This window comes from Vipera ursinii (assembly GCF_947247035.1).
Source record: "Vipera ursinii genome assembly, chromosome: 1".
Taxonomy (NCBI): Eukaryota; Metazoa; Chordata; class Lepidosauria; order Squamata; family Viperidae; genus Vipera; species Vipera ursinii.
Window position 1 is genome coordinate 90151882 of NC_139512.1, and position 20049 is coordinate 90171930.

General features: G+C 40.2%; 1 protein-coding gene across 1 annotated transcript in view; it reads left to right on the forward strand.

Annotated features, from left to right (window-relative positions):
• Positions 1 to 20049, forward strand: part of LUZP2 (leucine zipper protein 2) — a gene marked incomplete at both ends in the record, with an annotated part of 438735 nt that overhangs the window by 346616 nt on the left and 72070 nt on the right. Inside the window, 2 exons of the mRNA XM_083349683.1 lie at positions 17650 to 17724; positions 18311 to 18475. Coding sequence (XP_083205809.1) covers positions 17650 to 17724; positions 18311 to 18475 — 240 coding nt within the window. The remainder of the gene's footprint in view (positions 1 to 17649; positions 17725 to 18310; positions 18476 to 20049) is intronic.

A 20049-nucleotide genomic window follows, 5' to 3' on the forward strand; every position in this document is an offset into this window, starting at 1 on the left:
GAATGGTATTCTATTAAATTTTGAAAGCTGCTACTTTATCTCAACACTGAATCATCAATGTATTATTTTTATAGTGGCCTATATAAAATACCTATCCTAAAATAGGAGACGTGGTGGCTCAGTGGGTTAGGACACTGAGCTTGTCGATCAGAAGGTCGGCAGTTTGGCGGGTCGAATCCCGAGTGCTGCATAACAGAGTGAACACCTGTTACTCGTCTCAGCTTCTGCTCAGCATGTAAAAATGCAAGTAGAAAAATAGGGACCACTACGGTGCGAAGGTAACAGTGTTCCATGCACCTTTGGCATCTAGTCATGCCGGCCACATGACCACGGAGATGTCCTCGGACAAGCGCTGGCTCTTCGGCTTTGCAACAGAGATGAGCACAGGCCCCTAGAGTTGGAAACGATTAGCATGCATGTGCAGGGGAACCTTTACCTTTACCTTTACCTAAAATACATAGTAAAGGGAAATAAGAACAAAAGGAGTTGGGGAAAATAGGAGACAAAACCAGAACTACTGTACATAGAAGTTTTCAGTTGCTTCCATAATAATTTAGTGTAATAACAGGATTGATGGTTCATATCAATTTAAGTTTTCAGGTTGCTGGGATTTAAAGAAGCCACAGAGTTTTAGTTGATAAACCTCTTCATATTTATATACAAATAAAAGCTTTCAAAATCTTTGCTAAGTTAAAAGTACTCTCCCCCACCTCCTTCAATGTTCTGTAGTTTCTTTGAATCTGGTATGTGTATTAAGGAAGTTATTACATCTTTAATGAACTGAGAAATCCAATTTAGAAACCATCTCTTGCCTGCAAGGTGGCCTTAAGCTTCTTGACTTACATTGGAAGTTAATGGGATCCTTAATACCTAGCTCAAGCTGTTCTGTGTTACAAGGTTAGATAGATAAATTCAAGTTGAGTGTGAGCATCATCTCTACAGACATTCTGAAATGTGCCATGAATATCCACAGCAAGATGAAACTGTCCAGCTTGTTATTATGGCTATTGTTATTATTGGAAAGTCACAGCAAGTGTTGTTATTCACTCTGCAAAGTTGTAGAATTGCTCCTTACTTGCATTTGCTCTGACTGGGGCCTAAGAGACAGTAACAGAAATAATTAAGATGTTAAAAATCTCCAGAACTCAAAAATAGGTAATCCCATGATTTACAAAATACAAGAGCAGAAAAAGGAAACTGAAAGAGGGAGAGAGGCGGAAAAATCTAACAGTCTGCCTTACTGTAAGATTTTGGAGAGGTTGGTAATTTTTGATTTACAATAAATCATCTCATTTTGAAAGAACTGGATTGCTTTGTTACTTCTTGATCCTTCTAAAACCAGTGCCTTGTATAGACTAGACTAGACTAGACTAGACTAGACTAGATTAGACTAGACTAGACTAGACTAGACTAGACTAGACTAGACTAGACTAGACTAGACTAGAATAGAATAGAATAGAATAGAATAGAATAGAATAGAATAGAATAGAATAGAATAGAATAGAATAGAATAGAATAGAATAGAATAGAATAGAATAGAGCTGGAAGAGACCTTAGAGGTCTTCTAGTCCAGCCCCCGGCTCAAGCAGGAGAACCTATATCTGTTTAAACCAAACAGATTTGGTTTTGGTTGTCTTTTAGTTCTTCCCTCCACATGAATGCACATTTATTTTCTTGATGTGGAGGAAAAGTGGCCTACCGAAGAAACTATAAATCTTAAATTCGGAAAGGCTTGCCTTGTAAAAGAATTTGGAAAGTAAAATAGGGGCACAGAAAGGGAATGACAGAACATGAAACTTTCCTGCAATCAATGGATGATGAAATAACATTTGTAGTTGTAAACTGACATTCCTTGGCCTTAATTAATAAACATGAGCATAGGAAAGCACATGCAGCAACACAGCCACACCTGATATTATTTTTTTTTACTTTTGGAGTCCTCATGTTGAATGGAGTACTCATTATTGCTAAGGGATTTCCACATTCATCTTTAAGGGAGTAGCCTATATTACCATTTTCACATCCTGTCTTTTTGGGGGAAAGAGAAGAGAGGAGAGGAGAGGAGAGGAGAGGAGAGGAGAGGAGAGGGGAGGAGAGGAGAGGAGAGGAGAGGAGAGGAGAGGAGAGGAGAGGAGAGGAGAGGAGAGGAGAGGAGAGGAGAGGAGAGAATTAGAAATAGAATAAAGCTGGAAAAGACCTTGGAGATCTTCTAGTCCAGCTCCCTGGTCAAGCAGGAAGACCTATACCATCTCAGACAAGTGACTGTCTAGCCTCTTTTTAAAAAATCTCCAGTGATGGAGCACCCACGATTTCTGGGGGCAACCTTTTCCACTGGTTAATTGTCCTCACTGTCAGGAAGTTTTTCCTTAACTCCAGGTTGCTTCTCTTTTTGGTCTATTTCCAACCGTTGTTTCTTGTCCTGCCCTCTGGTACTTTGGTGAATAATGTGACCCCCTCTTCTTTGTGGCAGCTCCTCAGATACTGGAACACTGCTATCATGTCTCCCTTATTTCTTCTTTTCTTTAGACTAGCCAAACCCAACTCCTGCATCTGTGCTTCGTATGTTTTAGTCTCCAGGCCTTTGATCATCTTAGTTGCTCTTCTCTGATTTTTTTCCAGACTCTCAACATCTTTTTTTGTGATATGGTGACCAAAATTGGCTGCAGTTTTCCAGGTTTGGTCTTACTGGGGTTTTATAAAGCGGTACTAATACTTCGCGTGTTCTTGATTCTATGACTCTGTTTATACAACCCAGGATTGTATTAACTTTTCTTTTGTTTGCTGCTGCACAATGCTGACTCATAGTCAAGTGATTGTCCACTAGGACACCAAGGTCCCTCTCACAGTTACTGTTTTTGAGCCAGGTCTCACCCAATCTATATTCTGCATTTTATTTTTCCTGCTTAAATGTAAAACTTTGCTTTTCTGCACATTGAAAGTCATTTTTGCTGGATAGGGCCCATTGTTCAAGTTTGTCAAGAGTTTGTCTTCTGGGGTGTTGGCTACTCCTGCCAGTTTGGGATCATCTGCAAATTTGATGAGTTCCCCTTCAATTCCTTCATCCAAGTCATTGATAAAGATATTGAAGAGTACTAGGCCTAAGACAGAACCTTGTGGTACCCCACTGCTTACTTCTCTCCATGTCGATGTAGTGCCATTGAGAACTACTCATTGAGTACACTTTGCCAGCCACTACAGATCCATCTGATGGTAATGTTGTCTATTCCACCTTTTTTTAGCTTACCAAGGAGTAGGTTGTGGTCTACTTTATCAAATGCCTTACTGAAGTCTAAATATACTATGTCCACAGTATTTCGCTGGTCTGTTAGTTTAGTCACTTTGTCAAAGAATGAAATAAGATTGGTTTGGCATGATCTGTTTTTAACAAACCTATGCTGGTTACTAGTTATAACTTTGTTTGCTTCTAGTTTGCCCTGTGTGCGCCCACAGAGAGGGCCTCCTCAGGGTGCCTCCTGTCAAGGAATGTCGACTGGTGGCCCCCAGGGGGAGGGACTTCTCTGTGGGTGCTCCGGCATTATGGAACCAACTGCCGGTTGAGCTCCGGATGGCATCAGACCTCCGATCCTTCCGTCGCGGGTTGAAGACCCATTTATTTGAACTAGCGGGTCTGGCCTGATGGGGGTACATGGGTTTTTTATAGGCTTGTTTTATTATTCTTGTTTTAACTTGGGCATTGATTTAATTGTTTTTTAATGTTTGTATTGTTATTTATATTTATGCCCTGTGAACCGCCCTGAGTCCCTTTGGGAGAAGGGCGGTATAAAAATTTCAATAAATTAAATTAATTAAATTAAATTAGTTGTTTGCAGATCTGTTTTTTTTATTATCTGTTCTAAGATCTTCCCAGGTATTGATGTTAAATTGATTGGTCTGTAGTTTCCTGGGTCCATTTCCCCCCCCCCTTTCTTGAAGATGGAAACCATATCAGCACTTTTCCAATCCTCAAGTACTTCCAAGGTGCTCCAGGATTTTTGAAAGATGTGATGCAATAGTTCTGAGATAACATCTACCAGTTTCTTCAGAACTCTGGAATGTAATCTGTTAGGCCCCGATGATTTTTATTCGTCAAGGTCAGATAGGTGTTCTTTTACCATTTTCTTGCTTCTTTTAATTTTTGTTTCTAATTTGTCTTTTACAGTGGTTTTTTTGGTATGTTGGGCTATAGTTTCTTTTTGTGCAAAGACTGATGCAAAGTAAGAGTTAAGCAGCTCTTCTTCTCCCTATTGCCTGTTATTTCCTTGCTATCTTCTCTCTTTAGTGGACCTACAGTTTCCTTGACTTTTTTCTTGTTGTTAATATGTTGGAAGAAGAAACTTTTTTATTATTATTCATGATTTCTGTTTCAAGTCTTTGTTCGTTCTGAGCCTTTGCTTTCCTGACTTCATCTTTGCATGTTCTGGCTGTCTGCTGATAATCAGCCTTAATTATGTGCCCCTCTTTCCATTTTTTGTATTTTTCCTTGTATTTTTCCTTGTATTCCTTGTATTTTCCTTGTATCTCAGTCTCTGGCCTAGACTGAGAGTATTAACTGGGGTTTTAATTGTATTTTTAATTGTAATTGGGTTTTTATTTCAAGGTTAGTGTAATTATTTTAATTGTTTTAATTCTTGTAACTTGTTGCATTGGAAAAACCTTGTGAACCGCCCTGAGTCCTACGGGAGAAGGGTGGTACATAAGTTTAATAAAATAAATAAAATAAATACAGTAAATTTGTCAGAGAGATCTTTGTGCAGCCATGCTGGTTTCTTTTAGAATTTCTTGTTTTTCTTTTTCAGTGATATTGTGCTGGTCTCGGCTTTTATGATCACATTTTTCAGAGTTTCCCATGCTTCTTGGATTGTTTTCCCCTTTAGGGTTTTCATCTATGGGATATTTTCTAGGTTCTCTCTGAGTTTATTAAAGTCAGCTCTTTTGAAGTTCAAGACACTGGTTGGATTGTTTTCTATTGCTAGTGTTTGTGTTATATTAAACTCCAGTATGACGTGGTCTCTTTCGCCTAAGTTTCCGGCAACTTCAACTCCCTCTATCACTTCTCTATTAGTTAGAATTAAATCCAGTATGGCTTTACGTCTAGTTCCCTCCTCCACCTTTTAAATGGTGAACTTGTTGGCTAGGTTGGTTAGGAATCTGTTTGATCTCCTGCTCACTGCAGAGTTTGTCTCCCAGTTGCCATCTGGATAGTTGAAGGCTCCCATTACTACTGTGGTATGCTTCTTACATACATTTGTTAGCTGGTTGGCAAAGAGTTCATCTTTTTCTTATGATAGGTTGAGGACCTGTAATATACAGGTAATGTCACTTTTTTTCTCTTTTATATTGACCCATATGCATTCTGGAGAGATTTTATCTTTGATCATGTGTGTTTCTGTAGATATGTAGTGTTCTCTTACATATAGTGCAACTCCCCCTCCTCTTTTTGTAGACCTGTTTCTTTTGAACAATTTGTATCCATCCATCAGTCCATTCCATTCCATTCATGGGTTTTGTCCCACCAGCTTTCTGTTATGCCAACTATGTCATACCATCCCTCCTGTACTATTGCTTCTAGTTCACCCTGTTTGTTCCAGAAGTTTTGAGCATTTGTATTTAAGGATTTAAGACTTTTATGCCTGTTCTTGGGCATGTTTCCTGCATCTCCTTATTGTTGTTTGTTTGTTTGTTTTTCTTGTCCCTGCCTACCTCATTATTTGATTTGTTTTCTTGGAATTTATTATTGGTTTTGGGTTCTAGAGATTCTAAAGTTTGGACATCCTCCCCCCTCAATTTTAGTTTAAAGCCATCCTAATGAGTTGGGCCAGTCTTTTTCCGAGTACATTTTTCCCTGTTTTCGTGAAGTGCAGCCCATCCCTTGCCAGGAGTCCTTCACATAGGAAATGCAGTCCATGATCCAGGAAACCAAAGTTTTCTTGGCAACACCAACCCTTTAGCCAATGGTTTATTTCTAGAATTCTTTTTCCCCTCAATGAGTATTGGCCTTTCATTGGGAGCATGAATGAGAATACTACTTGTGTTTCTAGCTTCTTAACTTTATTGCCTAGATGTTTGTAATCTCTCACTATTGTACTCAGGTTCTTTGTTGTGTAATTCATCCAGGGAAATTAATGAACCTTTATTGTCTAAGTACAACCTTGTATACATTGACATTGGCTGAGCCTCCCTTCGTGCCCCCACCCCCAACTTACAGTGACACAAACCCTCCATCTTATTACACCATGTGAGCTAATTGCACTACACACCGGCCTCACAAGTCAATCATACATAAAGTTTATAAAATTATATCCCATTCAAAAGCCTAACAGCCCATGGATAAAAGCTGTTCTTCAGCCTGTTGGTACGGTTGGCTATACTCCTATATCTCCTACCCGATGGTATGGAGAGTAAAGAGATACTGTCCAGGGTGTGAGTCATCCCTGAGAATCTTCCTCACTCTTCCAAGGCAGTGAGCCCTGGCGATGTCATCCAGTGGTGTCAGGGGACAGCCCACAATGTCTTGTGCTGTGCTCACCACCCTCTGTAATGCTTTCCTATCCACGGCTTTCAGACCACCATACCAAACCAAAATACAGTACGAGAGGACACTCTCTATAGTAGACCGGTAAAAGAGGGTCATTAGCCGTTGTTCTACCCTGTTCTTCCGCAAGACCCTGAGAAAGTGAAGTCTCCATCGGGCCTTTCTGGCCACCTGGGTTGTATTAACTTTCCAGGTAAGATCTTCGCAGAGATAGACTCCCAGAAATTTAAAGGAGGAAACTCTCTCCACACAGTCCTCCCCAATGTAAAGTAGGGCAGGTTCCTCCTTTTTCCTCCAGAAGTCTAGCACCATTTCTTTCGCCTTGCCGATGTTCGGGTGCAAGTTGTTGTTACAACACCATATGGATAGTTTTTGTACCTCTGCCCAAATGTGAAGGAGGAGGAAAGGGTAGTAATCAGTAGGCCTAATTATTTTGGTTAGGTTCTCAGCCACATCTTTGACTTTTGCTCCAGGGAGACAATGTACTTTCCTGGATTGTATATCCAGTCGGCAGATGGATGATTCTGTTCCTTTGATAATAGAATCTCCTATTATCAGCACTCGCCTTCCTTTTTGGGGGGCTGCAGTCTGGGGTGCTTTTCTGTTTATCACTGGTGTGTTTGTTGATGTGACATTTTTAGGGATATTTTAAGTTGTTTCTTTGCTAGGTGTCTGCATGTTTTCTTTGAGGGGGAGGTTGTGGGTCTGCATGTTTCCATCCAAGGGGAGAAATCGATTGCTCAGTTTTAATGGGGCTGCTTCTGGTTAGGTTGGATTGGGCAGAAAGGTTTTGTTAGTTGTATGCTGCTTCTTTCTTTGAGTATTGTGTTTCCTTCTATGTGTGACATACCTCCGTTTGTCTTCCTCCAAGGGTTTATCGGTAGGGTCAAATCCTCTGGGAGTTATTTGTTCATTAATTGATTCGGTTTGGATAGAGCTTTCTTTTCTATGTTGGGGTTTGGCTATAGTTGTCTCTAAGTTCCTTACTTTTTCCTCCAGTAGTTTACAAAGTTTACATCTAATGCATGTATAGTCTGGGTGTTCTTTGGCAATAAGCACATACATAGAACATGTATTGCATACCACCATAGTATCAGTCACCTGTTCCATGAGTTTGTTGTTTGAAAATCTCTTCTTTTTTTGCCATCTGCCAGCCCTGGTCTACCACTATCCATCACATTTGGTCTGCTGCCATCTATAGGTCCTGTTCTACCACTGCCTGTAGCACTTGCTCTGCTGCTGTCTGTAGGCCCTGGTGTACTGTGCTGCAGCATTCCACCATCCCCACCAACAGATCCGCAGCCATGTGGCTCCCATTTGCTGGTCTGTCGTGCTGGTGATCTGCTTCTTTCGGCAAACAGGGCTGCCTGGATGGTTCACAATAAGCTCTCCTCTTCTCTCCCTGGCTGGCTCTCCTCCCTTCTCCACTATCTCACTAGATCTCCTGTTTCTCCTCTCTGCCAGTCATTGTGCTGCCTTCAGTCATCTTTCCTCTCTGCCCCACAGCTGATTCTCCTCTCTGCTCTGCAGATCACTTTTCGTTTTTTCTCTTCTTCAGTCTTTTTTTATTTTTCTGAGTTATCTTTCCCTCTTTACCTTTTCTCTTACCATTTTGTCTTAGTTTAGGATAACTTAGTTTAATAGCAACTTCTCTTCCCACAATGAAAGCAACCTTTCTCTCTGGCCGCCAAAGGCAAGCTATAAATATTTAATTTTTTAAGTTATTAATTCTGTTCTCAGTCCTGAAACAAATCTCATACAGGCATTTTACTCAGTTCAGTGCAGAGTATTCCTGAAAATTTACCAAATAAAGTTAAAGATTGATTTAGAAAACATTTTAGTCATTGAACTACAATTCCTTGGAGTTCTCCATATTTTTCAGTCTCAGTTATTTTAAGAGAGATGTATCCTAGTGAACTATTAGTATTTTAATTATTTAGATCACTTCTATCCTGGTTCCTTTCAGCCTCTGAAGAGAATTTGAAAGCTTCACCACCACTGCTTATAAATGTACATTTGGCTCTCTTCCAGCTGTATCCCATAAGGTTTTTGACTAAAGAACTTCAAAGCCTTTAATGGGGTTTTCAAAGGAATTTAAAACAACTAATTTTGTTTTAAAACCAATATAATGCCAGATCCTTTTTAGATTCCTGTTGCAACTCAAGGACTCAGAATAGCATAAGATTGCTCACTTTCTCTTAACTTTAAAACAAATTTCTGAGATGGATTAAACTAAATTTTCTCTGTGTTACATCGGCCGCGGGCTCAGGGCAGGGGCGGTGGGGTGGCGGTAGTTATACGGGAGACCTTATGTCCGCAGGAGACCACTATTGTACAGATAGGTGGGAGTGAATCCCTCCTCCTGAGGTGTGGCCCTGGGGCTCAGTTGGGCTTGTTGCTAACATACCTGGTGCCCAGCTGTGTAGCAACGGCCCTCCCCGAGCTTCTCAATGCCCTCTCAGGGTTGATGGTTGAGTTTCCCAGACTTATAGTTCTGGGCGACTTTAACCTGCCTTCTCTGGGAGGGTCGTCTGAGTTGGCCCGGGAGTTCATGGCCTCCATGACAGCCATGGACCTGACCCAAGTAATTCAGGGTCCGACTCATGGGGGAGGACACACTCTCAACCTAGTTTTCTTATCTGGGCAGTGGTTTGATGATCTGGGAGGGGGCTTGCCAACTATTGTCCCCCTGTCATGGTCCGATCATCACCTCCTGCGGTTGGTCTTCTGCTATGCCATCCCCCACTGCTGGGCTGCAGAACCGACCAGGTGGTTCCGCCCCAGGTGCCTAATGGATCCGGAACGGTTCCAGACGGCGCTTAGGTCTATACCTATCCCCCTCGCTCACAGCCCAGCATATGCCTTGGTGGATGCCTGGGAAAGGGCTGCCACTGAGGTGCTCGATCGTGTTGTACCCTTGCGACCCCTGACCTGGCACAGATCCTGGTGGGATCCATGGTTTTCTGTGGAGCTCCGGGAGATGAAGCGTCAGAGACAAGGTCTAGAGAGCTGTTTGAGATCCAGCCAGTCTGAGTCTGACCGATTGCGGTTAAGAACCTTTACAAGGTCTTATCTCGCGGCGATGAGGACAGCAAAGTGTAATTACTTCACTGCCCTCATCGCGTCTGCAGATAATCGCCCTGCTGCCCTGTTTAGGGTGACTCGCTCCCTCCTTAATCAGGAGGTGAGAGAGGAGCCCTTGCAGGGGCAGGCCGAGGAGTTTAGCTATCATCTGATGGACAAAATCGCTCAGATTTGAGCCGGTTTGGATTCTGACTGGGCAGAGACTGACGGGGAGGAATCAAGCGGTCTAGAGAATGTTACCTGGAGTGAATTCAATCCTGTGACCCCAGCTGAGGTGGACAGGATCATGAGGAGACTGAGTTCCGCCATGTGTTTATTGGACCCGTGCCCCTCCTGGCTGGTATATGCAGCCCGGGAGGAGACACTAGGCTGGTTCCAGGCAGTAATAACTGCTTCTTTGAGGGAGGGTACCTTCCCTGCCACCTTGAAGGAGGCAGTGGTGAGGCCCCTCCTCAAGAAGCCTGCCCTGGACCTGGCTATTTTGAACAACTATCGTCCAGTCTCCAACCTTCGCTTTCTTGTGAAGGTGGTTGAGAGCATGGTGGCACTTCAGCTCCCTCTGTTCCTGGAGGAAACTGATTATCTGGACCCGTACCAATCGGGTTTCAGGCCCGGGTACAGCATGGAGACGGCATTGGTTGTGCTGGTGAATGATCTCTGGCAGGCTCAGGACAGGGGATGTTCCTCTGTCCTAGTCCTATTATACCTTTCAGCAGCTTTTGATACCATTGACCATGGTATCCTACTGCGGCGTCTCAGGGGGTTGGGAGTGGGGGACACTGTTTTACAGTGGTTCTCCTCCTACCTCCTGGGCTGCTCACAGTCGGTGTTGATGGGAGGGCAGAGGTCCGCCCTGAGGCCTCTCATTTGTGGAGTTCCTCAGGGGTCGGTCCTCTCTCCCCTCTTGTTCAACATCTATATGAAGCCACTGGGTGAGCTCATTCATGGTTTCGGGGTGGGGTATCATCAGTATGCTGATGATACCCAGCTTTTTCTTTCCACCCCGAACCAAACCAGTGATACCCTCGACGTGATGTCCCGTTGCCTGGAGGCAGTCCGGGTTTGGATGGGGAGAAACAGGCTTCGTCTCAATCCTGCCAAGACTGAGTGGCTGTGCATACTGGCATCTCAGACTAACCAATCTTTTCCATTGTTAACTATGGGGGGTGAGGTGTTACCCGTGGTTGATAGCGCCCGCAACTTGGGCATCCTCCTGTATTCACGGCTCAGTTTGGAAGATCTTATAGGAGCCGTGGCCAGGGGGGCTTTTGCCCAGGTTTGCCTGGTGCGCCAGTTACGGCCCTATGTGGACCGAGTTGCCCTACGCAAAGTGACCCATGCGCTCGTGACCTCCCAGCTAGACTACTGCAATGCTCTCTACATGGGGCTGCCCTTGAGGACCACCCGGAGGCTTCAGCTGGTGCAGAATGCAGCCACGTGAGTTGTGATGGGAGTCTCCCGATATTCCCATGTAACACCTCTTGTCTGCGAGCTGAATTGGCTTCCAATTGCCCTCCAGGTGAGATTCAAGGTGCTGGTGATGACCTATAAAGCCCTAAATGGCATGGACCCGGATTATCTGAGGGAGTACCTGGTGCCAGCGTCAATTTCCCATCGTCCTGTGCGCTCCCATAGGGAGGGCCTCCTCAGGGTACCGCTGGTCAAGGATTGCCGACGGGCGATCCCCAGGGGGAGGGCCTTCTCTATGGGCACGCCTGCCCTATGGAATCAACTGCCAACGGAACTCCGGACTGCCCCTGACCTGCGTTCATTTCGCCGGGACCTAAAAACCTGGCTCTTTGAGCTATCTGGTCTGGACTGAGGACTTTTAATGTTTTTAAATTGTGATTTTAATTTTTGGGGGCTAGACTTAATTTAATTTAATTTTAACTGAATCCTTCGGGAGTAGGGCGGTATATAAACCAAATAAATAAATAAATAAATAAATAAATAAATAAATAAATAAATAAATAAATAAATAAATAAATAAATAAATAAATAAATAGCAATTGACTCAAATTTACCTATTCAAAAGGGAATTTATGATTAATCCAAGCCAGACTCATCTTTATATATTGACTAGTACACGCTTCATTGACCTAAGCACCATAATGTATAAAATCAGTAATTTGTATTTTTCCCCTTACAACTCAACAGCCTTGAAAGAGAATTCAGGAATAAAGGTTGCCATAATGTAGTGATTTTTATTTATTTATTTATTTTAAAATGTTGATGTTTTAAACATGGTCTATATCTAAATGACCAATCTCTTCAACCAAATAGCTTTTCACTACAAGAATGTAAGTAAAGTGGTTATAAAAGTAAAGTGGTAGCAAGATTGATATTACCACCCTTTTGATTCAATGGTCTGTGAACAAATGGGATTTGTGCAAGATATTCAGACACTAGCCTCAATCACTTAAATTAAATTGTGGATTAAAATGTGTAAATGTGCACAGCACTAGGTTAATAACTAACTATGAAGTAAGATTAAATTATAAATAGAACAATGTTTACCTCCACACCAAAATTGATCTGCTATTTACAAAGGAGTAAAACAGTTTAAATTATGTTAGGTTTATTATTTCTGGCTTAGAAAGAAGGCAATGGGCAATCAGAAGTAATCACACACATATACAACGTTTATTTAAAACAACTTTTGCTTGTATGTATAACTGGCTTAAATTAGAGGAAGCCTTGGATTATGTAATTATAAAATTACATGGCAGAGTAAACCAAACTGCCTAGGTAATTATAAAATGATTTTATAAGTATGACAGATGTTTACAAAAAGAAAAATGTAATGAAAGCTTTGGACGTTTTGAAAGCAAGAGAATTATGAAATTCATCTTATTTTACTGAACTCTGTTCAAACTTCCCTAGTATGATATTCTCTAAATATGTGAGACTAAATTGCAAAGCCAGTGCAATCCATATATGGTGCACCAATTCATAGCACTAAATGGAGCAAACCAATCAGCAGTTAAAAATTCAAACATGTAACAATAAAATACCTGCAATCCTGCTGATTGCCTAAATGACCAATATTGCATAGTTCATACAATTGAAAGCAATCATTTAGAACACAGAATAATAGAGTTGAAAGGACCTTGGAAGTGGTCTAGTTCAACCCCATGCTCAAGCAGGAGAACCAACTTTTTTTCTCCACCCCGAACCAACCCAGTGATGCCCTCGCCGTGATGTCCTGTTGCCTGGAGGCGGTCCAGGTCTGGATGGGGAGAAACAGGCTTCGTCTCAATCCTGCCAAGACTGAGTGGCTGTGCATACCGGCATCTTGGACTAACCAGTCCATTCCACCTTTAATGAAGGGGGTGAGGTGTTACCCCCCCGTCGATAGGGCTCGCAACGTGGGCGTCCTCCTGGATTCGTGGCTCAATTTTGAAGACCATATAGGAGCCATGACCAGGGGGGCCTTTGCCCAGGTTTGCCTGGTATGCCAGTTGCGACCCTACCTGGACCGAGATGCCCTGCGCACAGTCACTCATGCACTCGTGACCTTCCGATTGGACTACTGCAATGCTCTCTACATGGGGCTGCCCTTGAGGACCACCCGGAGGCTTCAGCTAGTGCAGAATGCAGCTGTGTGGGTTGTGATGGGGGTTTCCCGATACTTCCATGTAACACCTCTGCTCCGCAAGCTGCATTGTCTTCCGGTTGCCCTCCGGGTGAGATTCAAGGTGCTGGTGATGACCTATAAAGCCCTAAATGGCTTGGGTCTGGGATATCTGAGGGAACACCTGCTGCCAGCATCAAGCTCCCTTCGTCCTGTGCGCTCCCACAGAGAGGGTCTTCTCAGGGTACCACCGGTAAAAGATTGCCAGTGGACAATACCCAGGAGGAGGGCCTTCTCTGTGGGTGCACCAGCCGTTTGGAATCAACTGCCTGTAGAGCTTAGGACTGCCCCTGACCTTCACTCATTCCACCGGGACCTGAAGACCTGGCTCTTTGAGCTTTCTGGCCTGGACTGAGAGTATTAATTGGGGTTTTAATTGTATTTTAATTGGGGTTTTTATTTCAAGGTTAATGTAATCATTTTAATTGTTTTTATTTTTTGTATTTGCTGTATTGTTTTTTAAAAAAAAACCTTGTGAACCTCCCTGAGTCCTACGGGAGAAGGGCGGTATATAAGTCTAATAAAATAAATAAATAAATAAATAAAATAAATAAATATACCATTTCAGACAAATAATTGTCCAGTCTGTTTTTGAAAGCCTCCAGTGATTAAGCACCCAAAACCTTTGAAACTGAAGCTATCCCATTGGTTAATTGCTCTAACCATTAGGAATTTTCTCCTTAGTCTAGGTTGCTTCTCTCCTAGGTTAGTTCATATCCATTGTTTCTTGTCTTTCCTTTTGGTGCTTTAGAAAATAGTTTAACTTTTGGTAGTCAAACTATTTAAGCCATTGGGTGAAACCACTTGGTCAGGAATCCAAAGGAAAACATTTCTGAAAGAAGAACATCTAGCCACCATTTAAATATATCCAGTGAAGAGATCCCACCAACTTTTGGGAAAACTGATTCCACCATTAAACTATTCTTACTGCTATCAAGCTATTTCTATTACTTAATCAGAATATGCCCTTTTGTAATTTAAAGGCATTTGTTCGTGTCTTGCATTCTAGAATGACAAAGAACAGTTTTTGAATTTCATCTGCACTATAGCATTTTAGATAAAGAGGTTTTTTTTGTTATTTTTAAAAATTCCATTTATATCCCGCCCTTCTCCGAAGACTCAGGGTGGCTTACAAGCTTAGCAGTAGCCTTCATTCTATGTATATGCCTGCTTGTTAGGGCTTTCACACACCCCCCAAGCGGCATTATTACAAAGTCAGCTTAATTTCCCCCAACAATCTGGGTCCTCATTTTACCTACCTCGGAAGGATGGAAGGCTGAGTCAACCTTGAGCCTGGTGGGATGCGAACCTGCACTAATTGCAGGCAGCTGGTGTTACTTTAAGGAGGCATTAGCCCACTGCTCCACCAAGGCTCTATTGCATCCAAACTTTATTCAATTAGTCTTGATATTCTTTATTGTCCTTCTGTGAACCTGTTTATTATCTGATGGTGTGAAAACTAGACATTCAAACAATGTTGGTGGTGAGGGCTGACTACAATATAATAAAATGTAATTTTTACTCCCATGTTTTTTCCCCCAGCTACATTACACTTAGTGACCCCTATAATACACTTATTCTGAGATCTTTTTTTCACGGATACTGTTACAAACCTAGGTATCCCCCATTCAAAATATATGCATGAGATATATGCAGAGTTTTTTTTTCTCTGTCAACTTTGATACTTTTATGTTCAGCTCATTTTTCTAATCTATTAGGATTGCTTTGAATTTTATTTCAACCTTCTAGGTTGCTAGCTACAGATCCAATTTTATGTCGTCTCTAAATCTGATAAAATGATCTTCCCCAGTTTAGCAAATACAAAAAAAATGTTAAAGTATATACTTATATGCATGAATAGACTCATCATCAACATCATAGCTGAACTATCATCCTCTTTTTTTTTCAATTTACCTTTCCTATTGGAACTGAAACTAAAGTTGGACACTTCTGTACTTTATCTAGAACATTCTGGTTTATGTAAAATTGCACATCTGGACACTTGCCACAAATGCAATCCTAAAATTATATAAAACTGCTCACCAGGAATGTTTTAAATTCTTATCTCAATTCTTATGTGAACAAATTCAAATAGTTAATTAGTGTTCTAGTATATGTATGTAGAAATTCAGAAATTATTCATGTTTCATTTTTTCCAACTGCAGCAAACAAAAGCAACATCTCAGATTTTACTTGACTCTTCATTCTGATTTTCATTTCTGAAATCTGCCAACTGAGCTATAAAAAAAATTTACACAAAGTTACATTTTAGTCAAGTTAGTCCAGATTTGCATGGTTTGAGAGCAGCTATAATGTACGCCTGGACTATGGTTAATTCTTTGGGTCCTAGGTCCTTAGGCCTGTACCAAGCAGTTGAATTTTGCCCCAACAAGGACCCTGGAGGCCACAGATGCAGTGCAGTTCCTCTAGTTCACTCAAGGATGAGACACAATTCTCCTCAACAAAGTATGAAGCTTCTTGTCCAGTTCTCCTAGTTGCTAGAAAACTGGATGAGAGGCTCAGAGTAATATAAGGCAAAGAGAAGTGTTAACTTCACTTTATTTTAAAAACTGGCCAGGGAATCATATTGCTTTATCAAGCAGCTATCAAGAGGTGCTGTGCACAAATTTTCATTAAATGAAGCATCCCTTAATAGTTTTGCACTATTACCCAAGAATTTAACTTTTCCCTTAACTGTCTTAATTTACTTTCCATATCTGTAGAAGGATTCCAAATTAGTTTTATATTTATTTTGCTTTGAATGTTTTGTTAATTGTGGTAGAAGGTAAGACATTCCAGTTTTTTTTATTCCATCCACTGGCTTATCATAATAGCACATTAAAATGTAAAGGATGAAACTGTCTCTTGCTATAATTTTATAAAGGAAATATGAAAGTCAGACATCTGGATGGTGGCAACTTTGGGAAAAATTAGCAATGAACTCTAGTAATTGCTTGTTTGGCAATGTTTAGCGAAGAGCCCTAAATGCAATGTCCTTTATATCTTGTGAGATAAAACCTTGCAAAGCAATTCATATGCTAAAAATGTCCAGTGCTGTATAAAAATTCTTATAGCCAACATAACCATCTGGTCCACTATGATTTTCCCACTCCTTTTACATAAAGATTAGACATAACCATAAAATTATTTAAATTTGGGAATAAAGGCAGTTATCTACCAATCACTGTGGTAGTCATATTTATTTAAAAAAAATAGCAGTAGTACCCAGATTCTCTTTCATATATGGTAGTTAAAAATGGATGGATTGTAGATGATCTAAGTGTTCATGTTGCTGGAGTAATAGTTAACCAATTTCAAAGCATAGGTTTCTAGTCCTGATGACACTAAGCTCAAACAAGGAACATTGCTCTATTTATTATAAGGAATGGCTATATTGGTGTTATTATTGTCAATGATGCATTTGATTCACTAATTCAGAAGTTGCTAATTATATAGGGTCCTCTCTTATATCTGGATTTATTTTTTTTGCATGCTCAATCATGTGCAATTTCATTCCATACTTAGTAATGTTGCCTTGATATCAGGGAACCGAATGTTCTCCTGTCAGTTTTGCCCCAAAGGGCAGATTTTCCGCAACCCATTTGAAAACATGGTGTGTTGCCATAAATCTTCTATAAAATGACTGGCCAACTGAAATAGCAGTTGTTTCATACTCACAGGACAACCAGAAATGTTGCAAGGCATGCAAAGCAGCTGATTATACAAAATGAAATCACTATCTGGTAGCAAAGACCAAAATGTATGGGGTGAAGAAAAAGTTATGAAATAATTAACATACCTCTTACAAAATGAGAAGAGGTATCAGAGAAAGAAAAGCCACAGGAATTCTTTATTTTTCCTTTTTCAAATTATGACTCCTAATTGGTTTTCTCCCTGCAAGATTCTAATATATGGCTAAGAGTAAAATAGGGAGACTCATGATGCAGCATATGGAAAAAGTTAAGCAAAAACTTAGGATCTTTCAGTTCTTTTGTTTAAGGAAAAGAATGGAGAAAAGTTGTCTTTTCACATGTAATTGAATTGTAGTTTTTTTACATGAATAAAATACTTTCCATTGATCCAGGGCTATGAAAGCATTATCACATATGTGTTTCAATGAAATTTCTAAATATTTAAACACAAGATGGAATATTTTCTGGTCCCTCAAAATTGATAATAAAATAGTCATCAGAATGAGATTTTAAAATCTTCCTGTTTACATCTTTCCTCCACACTTCCCAATATTCCCTAAAGAAACTATTTACATTGTCAAGATTTTCCCCCAATGTTTGATCTATTTTAGTTACCTTATTCTTCTTCCAGATATTTTAGATGAGCTTAGTGTGTGAAAAATTGGTTCATAATTTATATTAGCTAATTTGTTTTTAATTTCCCACAGGCACAGCAGCTTACAGACTTGGAACAAAAACTAGCAATTGCAAGGGAAGAATTAGAAAAAGCAGCTCTTGACAAAGTAAGTAGTCTTCTCAGCATATCTGTTAGCTCTATTAATAATCAGCTTTTGGGCAGCCTAATTTAGAACTAAAAATCATATTATTGTAAAAACATGACCATAATTTTGATTTTACATGTAATGAATGTTTCTTTTGAAAAGTGAAAGCTGCCATGTCGAGTCCAAACATCCCATTAAGCCATTATTTCTTTCATCTATGCAGTATTGAAAAAGATACCATGAGCTGATTCATAGTGAACACTAAATTATAAATTGTGGGTTTTTAAATCACATGCTAAGCCAAAAGCAAACTAACCATATTATGGTTCAAGGTGGTGAGTTACTCCCACCAATTTGTCTGACCACGTCTAGCTAATCCAATGTTGTTTGCAACAGTTATCATACTATGCCCTTCCCTTCCCAAGGAGTGGTTTCTGGGCAGCTGAGGTGAGGAACAACATATTTTTATCTATTATTCTCGGTCTCAATTTTCCTTAAATGCATTGTATCTGGTCATTTATTTGGTGAAATTGGTTTGGTTGAAATTAGGATTTCTTTTAAAGCCTGAATAAATTATTCCTTATAATCACATGATATTTCCTCCCAGGAATCACAGCTGAAAGCTCTGAAGGAGACTGTACAACTATGCCTCTCATCGGTTTTACACACTCAGTCTCCTCCTGCCAATATAATACCTTCAAGAACAATAGACAGACAAACATCGTCTTTTACAAATGGTTCAAAAGCTCCATTTCAAGCGACAAACCCCAAGGTATCCAGCTTTGTTTTGCTTGTTTTTTAATGGAAATCTGGCTCAAAATTCTACCAAAATAAAACTGAAACTTTATTAAAACAGCAGAAATTTTAAAGGCAGTACTAAAACTAACTTTATTTTCACTAAGTTTTGTTTGTTTAAATAAGATTTGGGGTATTTATTGTCTGCTACATATATCTCATTTATTATATATATAGTACATTATAGAAATGTACTGTAACAGTAAATAATTGCTTCTATACTATTCCATTTATTGATTCAATAAAGTTTCTTCTCGGTTAAATGCATCTCCTGGTGACCTCATAGAACCAAACAGCCATGTTGCTTTGTTTCCACGCTAGTGCTTTCTTCCAGATTCTTTGTTTATTTATCTTGTTTACTTCCAAATCTAGGCTTTTGCCCTTTTGCCCTGAAAGTCTCAGCTAGGAAATTTCCATTCATGTAATTTCGAGGAATTCCCCTGCTTAAATTCTGAGTCCAGAAAAGGTCATAGCTATAAATTCAGATCCTATTCCTTGTGCTTATTGGAAGAAAAAAAAATATTATCCAGAAAAAGGTTAGCTGTTAATGGTTGCCATTAAAATGGCACATGTTGCCCCTGACACAATTCTGTTGTATTACTGTCCACAGAGTTTTGTCCTCTGAGCTTGGTTGTTTTCTTGCACACATTTCATCACCCAAACTAGGCAATATCATCAGTGCACTAATGATGTTACCTGGTTTGGGTAATGAAACATCTGCAAGAAAACTATCAAGCTCAGAGAGTAATAATGACCCCTCATTTCAACCATGAGCTACAAATATTCTCCATTATTTTGATTTTTTTTATTACCCCATAAGCTGGCAGTCACTTTAAATGGTGTTTTAATATACAGTCAGAACTATAAAATGCCATTCGTGTATCATGACTATAGCTGGACATGGTTCCCAAACTAGGATAATTGTGATTGCTGTGTCAATATGCAATTGATAATTTTATGCTAAGCAGTATGCTTCAGCCATGATGTATAGGCATTTTTAGAGTTGTTTTCTATTTCCAAACTCAATTTATTTACCCAGGTACTTTGTGCACATCTAGAGTCCAGCAAAAGTTATCTTAGCCATCAGATTATTTCAGAAAGCTTTATTCCCACTGTTATACACTTCTGATTGTTGTTCTGTGTCACAGACATACTTTTGTAGGAGAGTTCAGGCATCATTACTTCCCTCCCATACAAATATATTCAAATAACTGCTAATTAAACTATGGTTTTCTACCGATAATGTGCCTGAACATATGGAGTTAGTGTGATGGACCAATGGCACTGAACCTTTTCTTATCAATAGGAACTTTGCTCATGTAAGTATTCTGACTTACTTGAATATGTCCCAGTTATGTAGAGATATTCATTGTCATCTTTCATTCTAATGGTAGGAGGGGGTCTCTCTACAGGTAATGCTTGACTTACAATATTTTGTTTAGCGACTTATTTCATATGAAGTTACAATGGAACTGAAAAAAGTGACTTATGACTGTTTCTCACACTTGGGTCCATTGCAGCATCCCCTTGGTCACATGATCCAAATTCAGA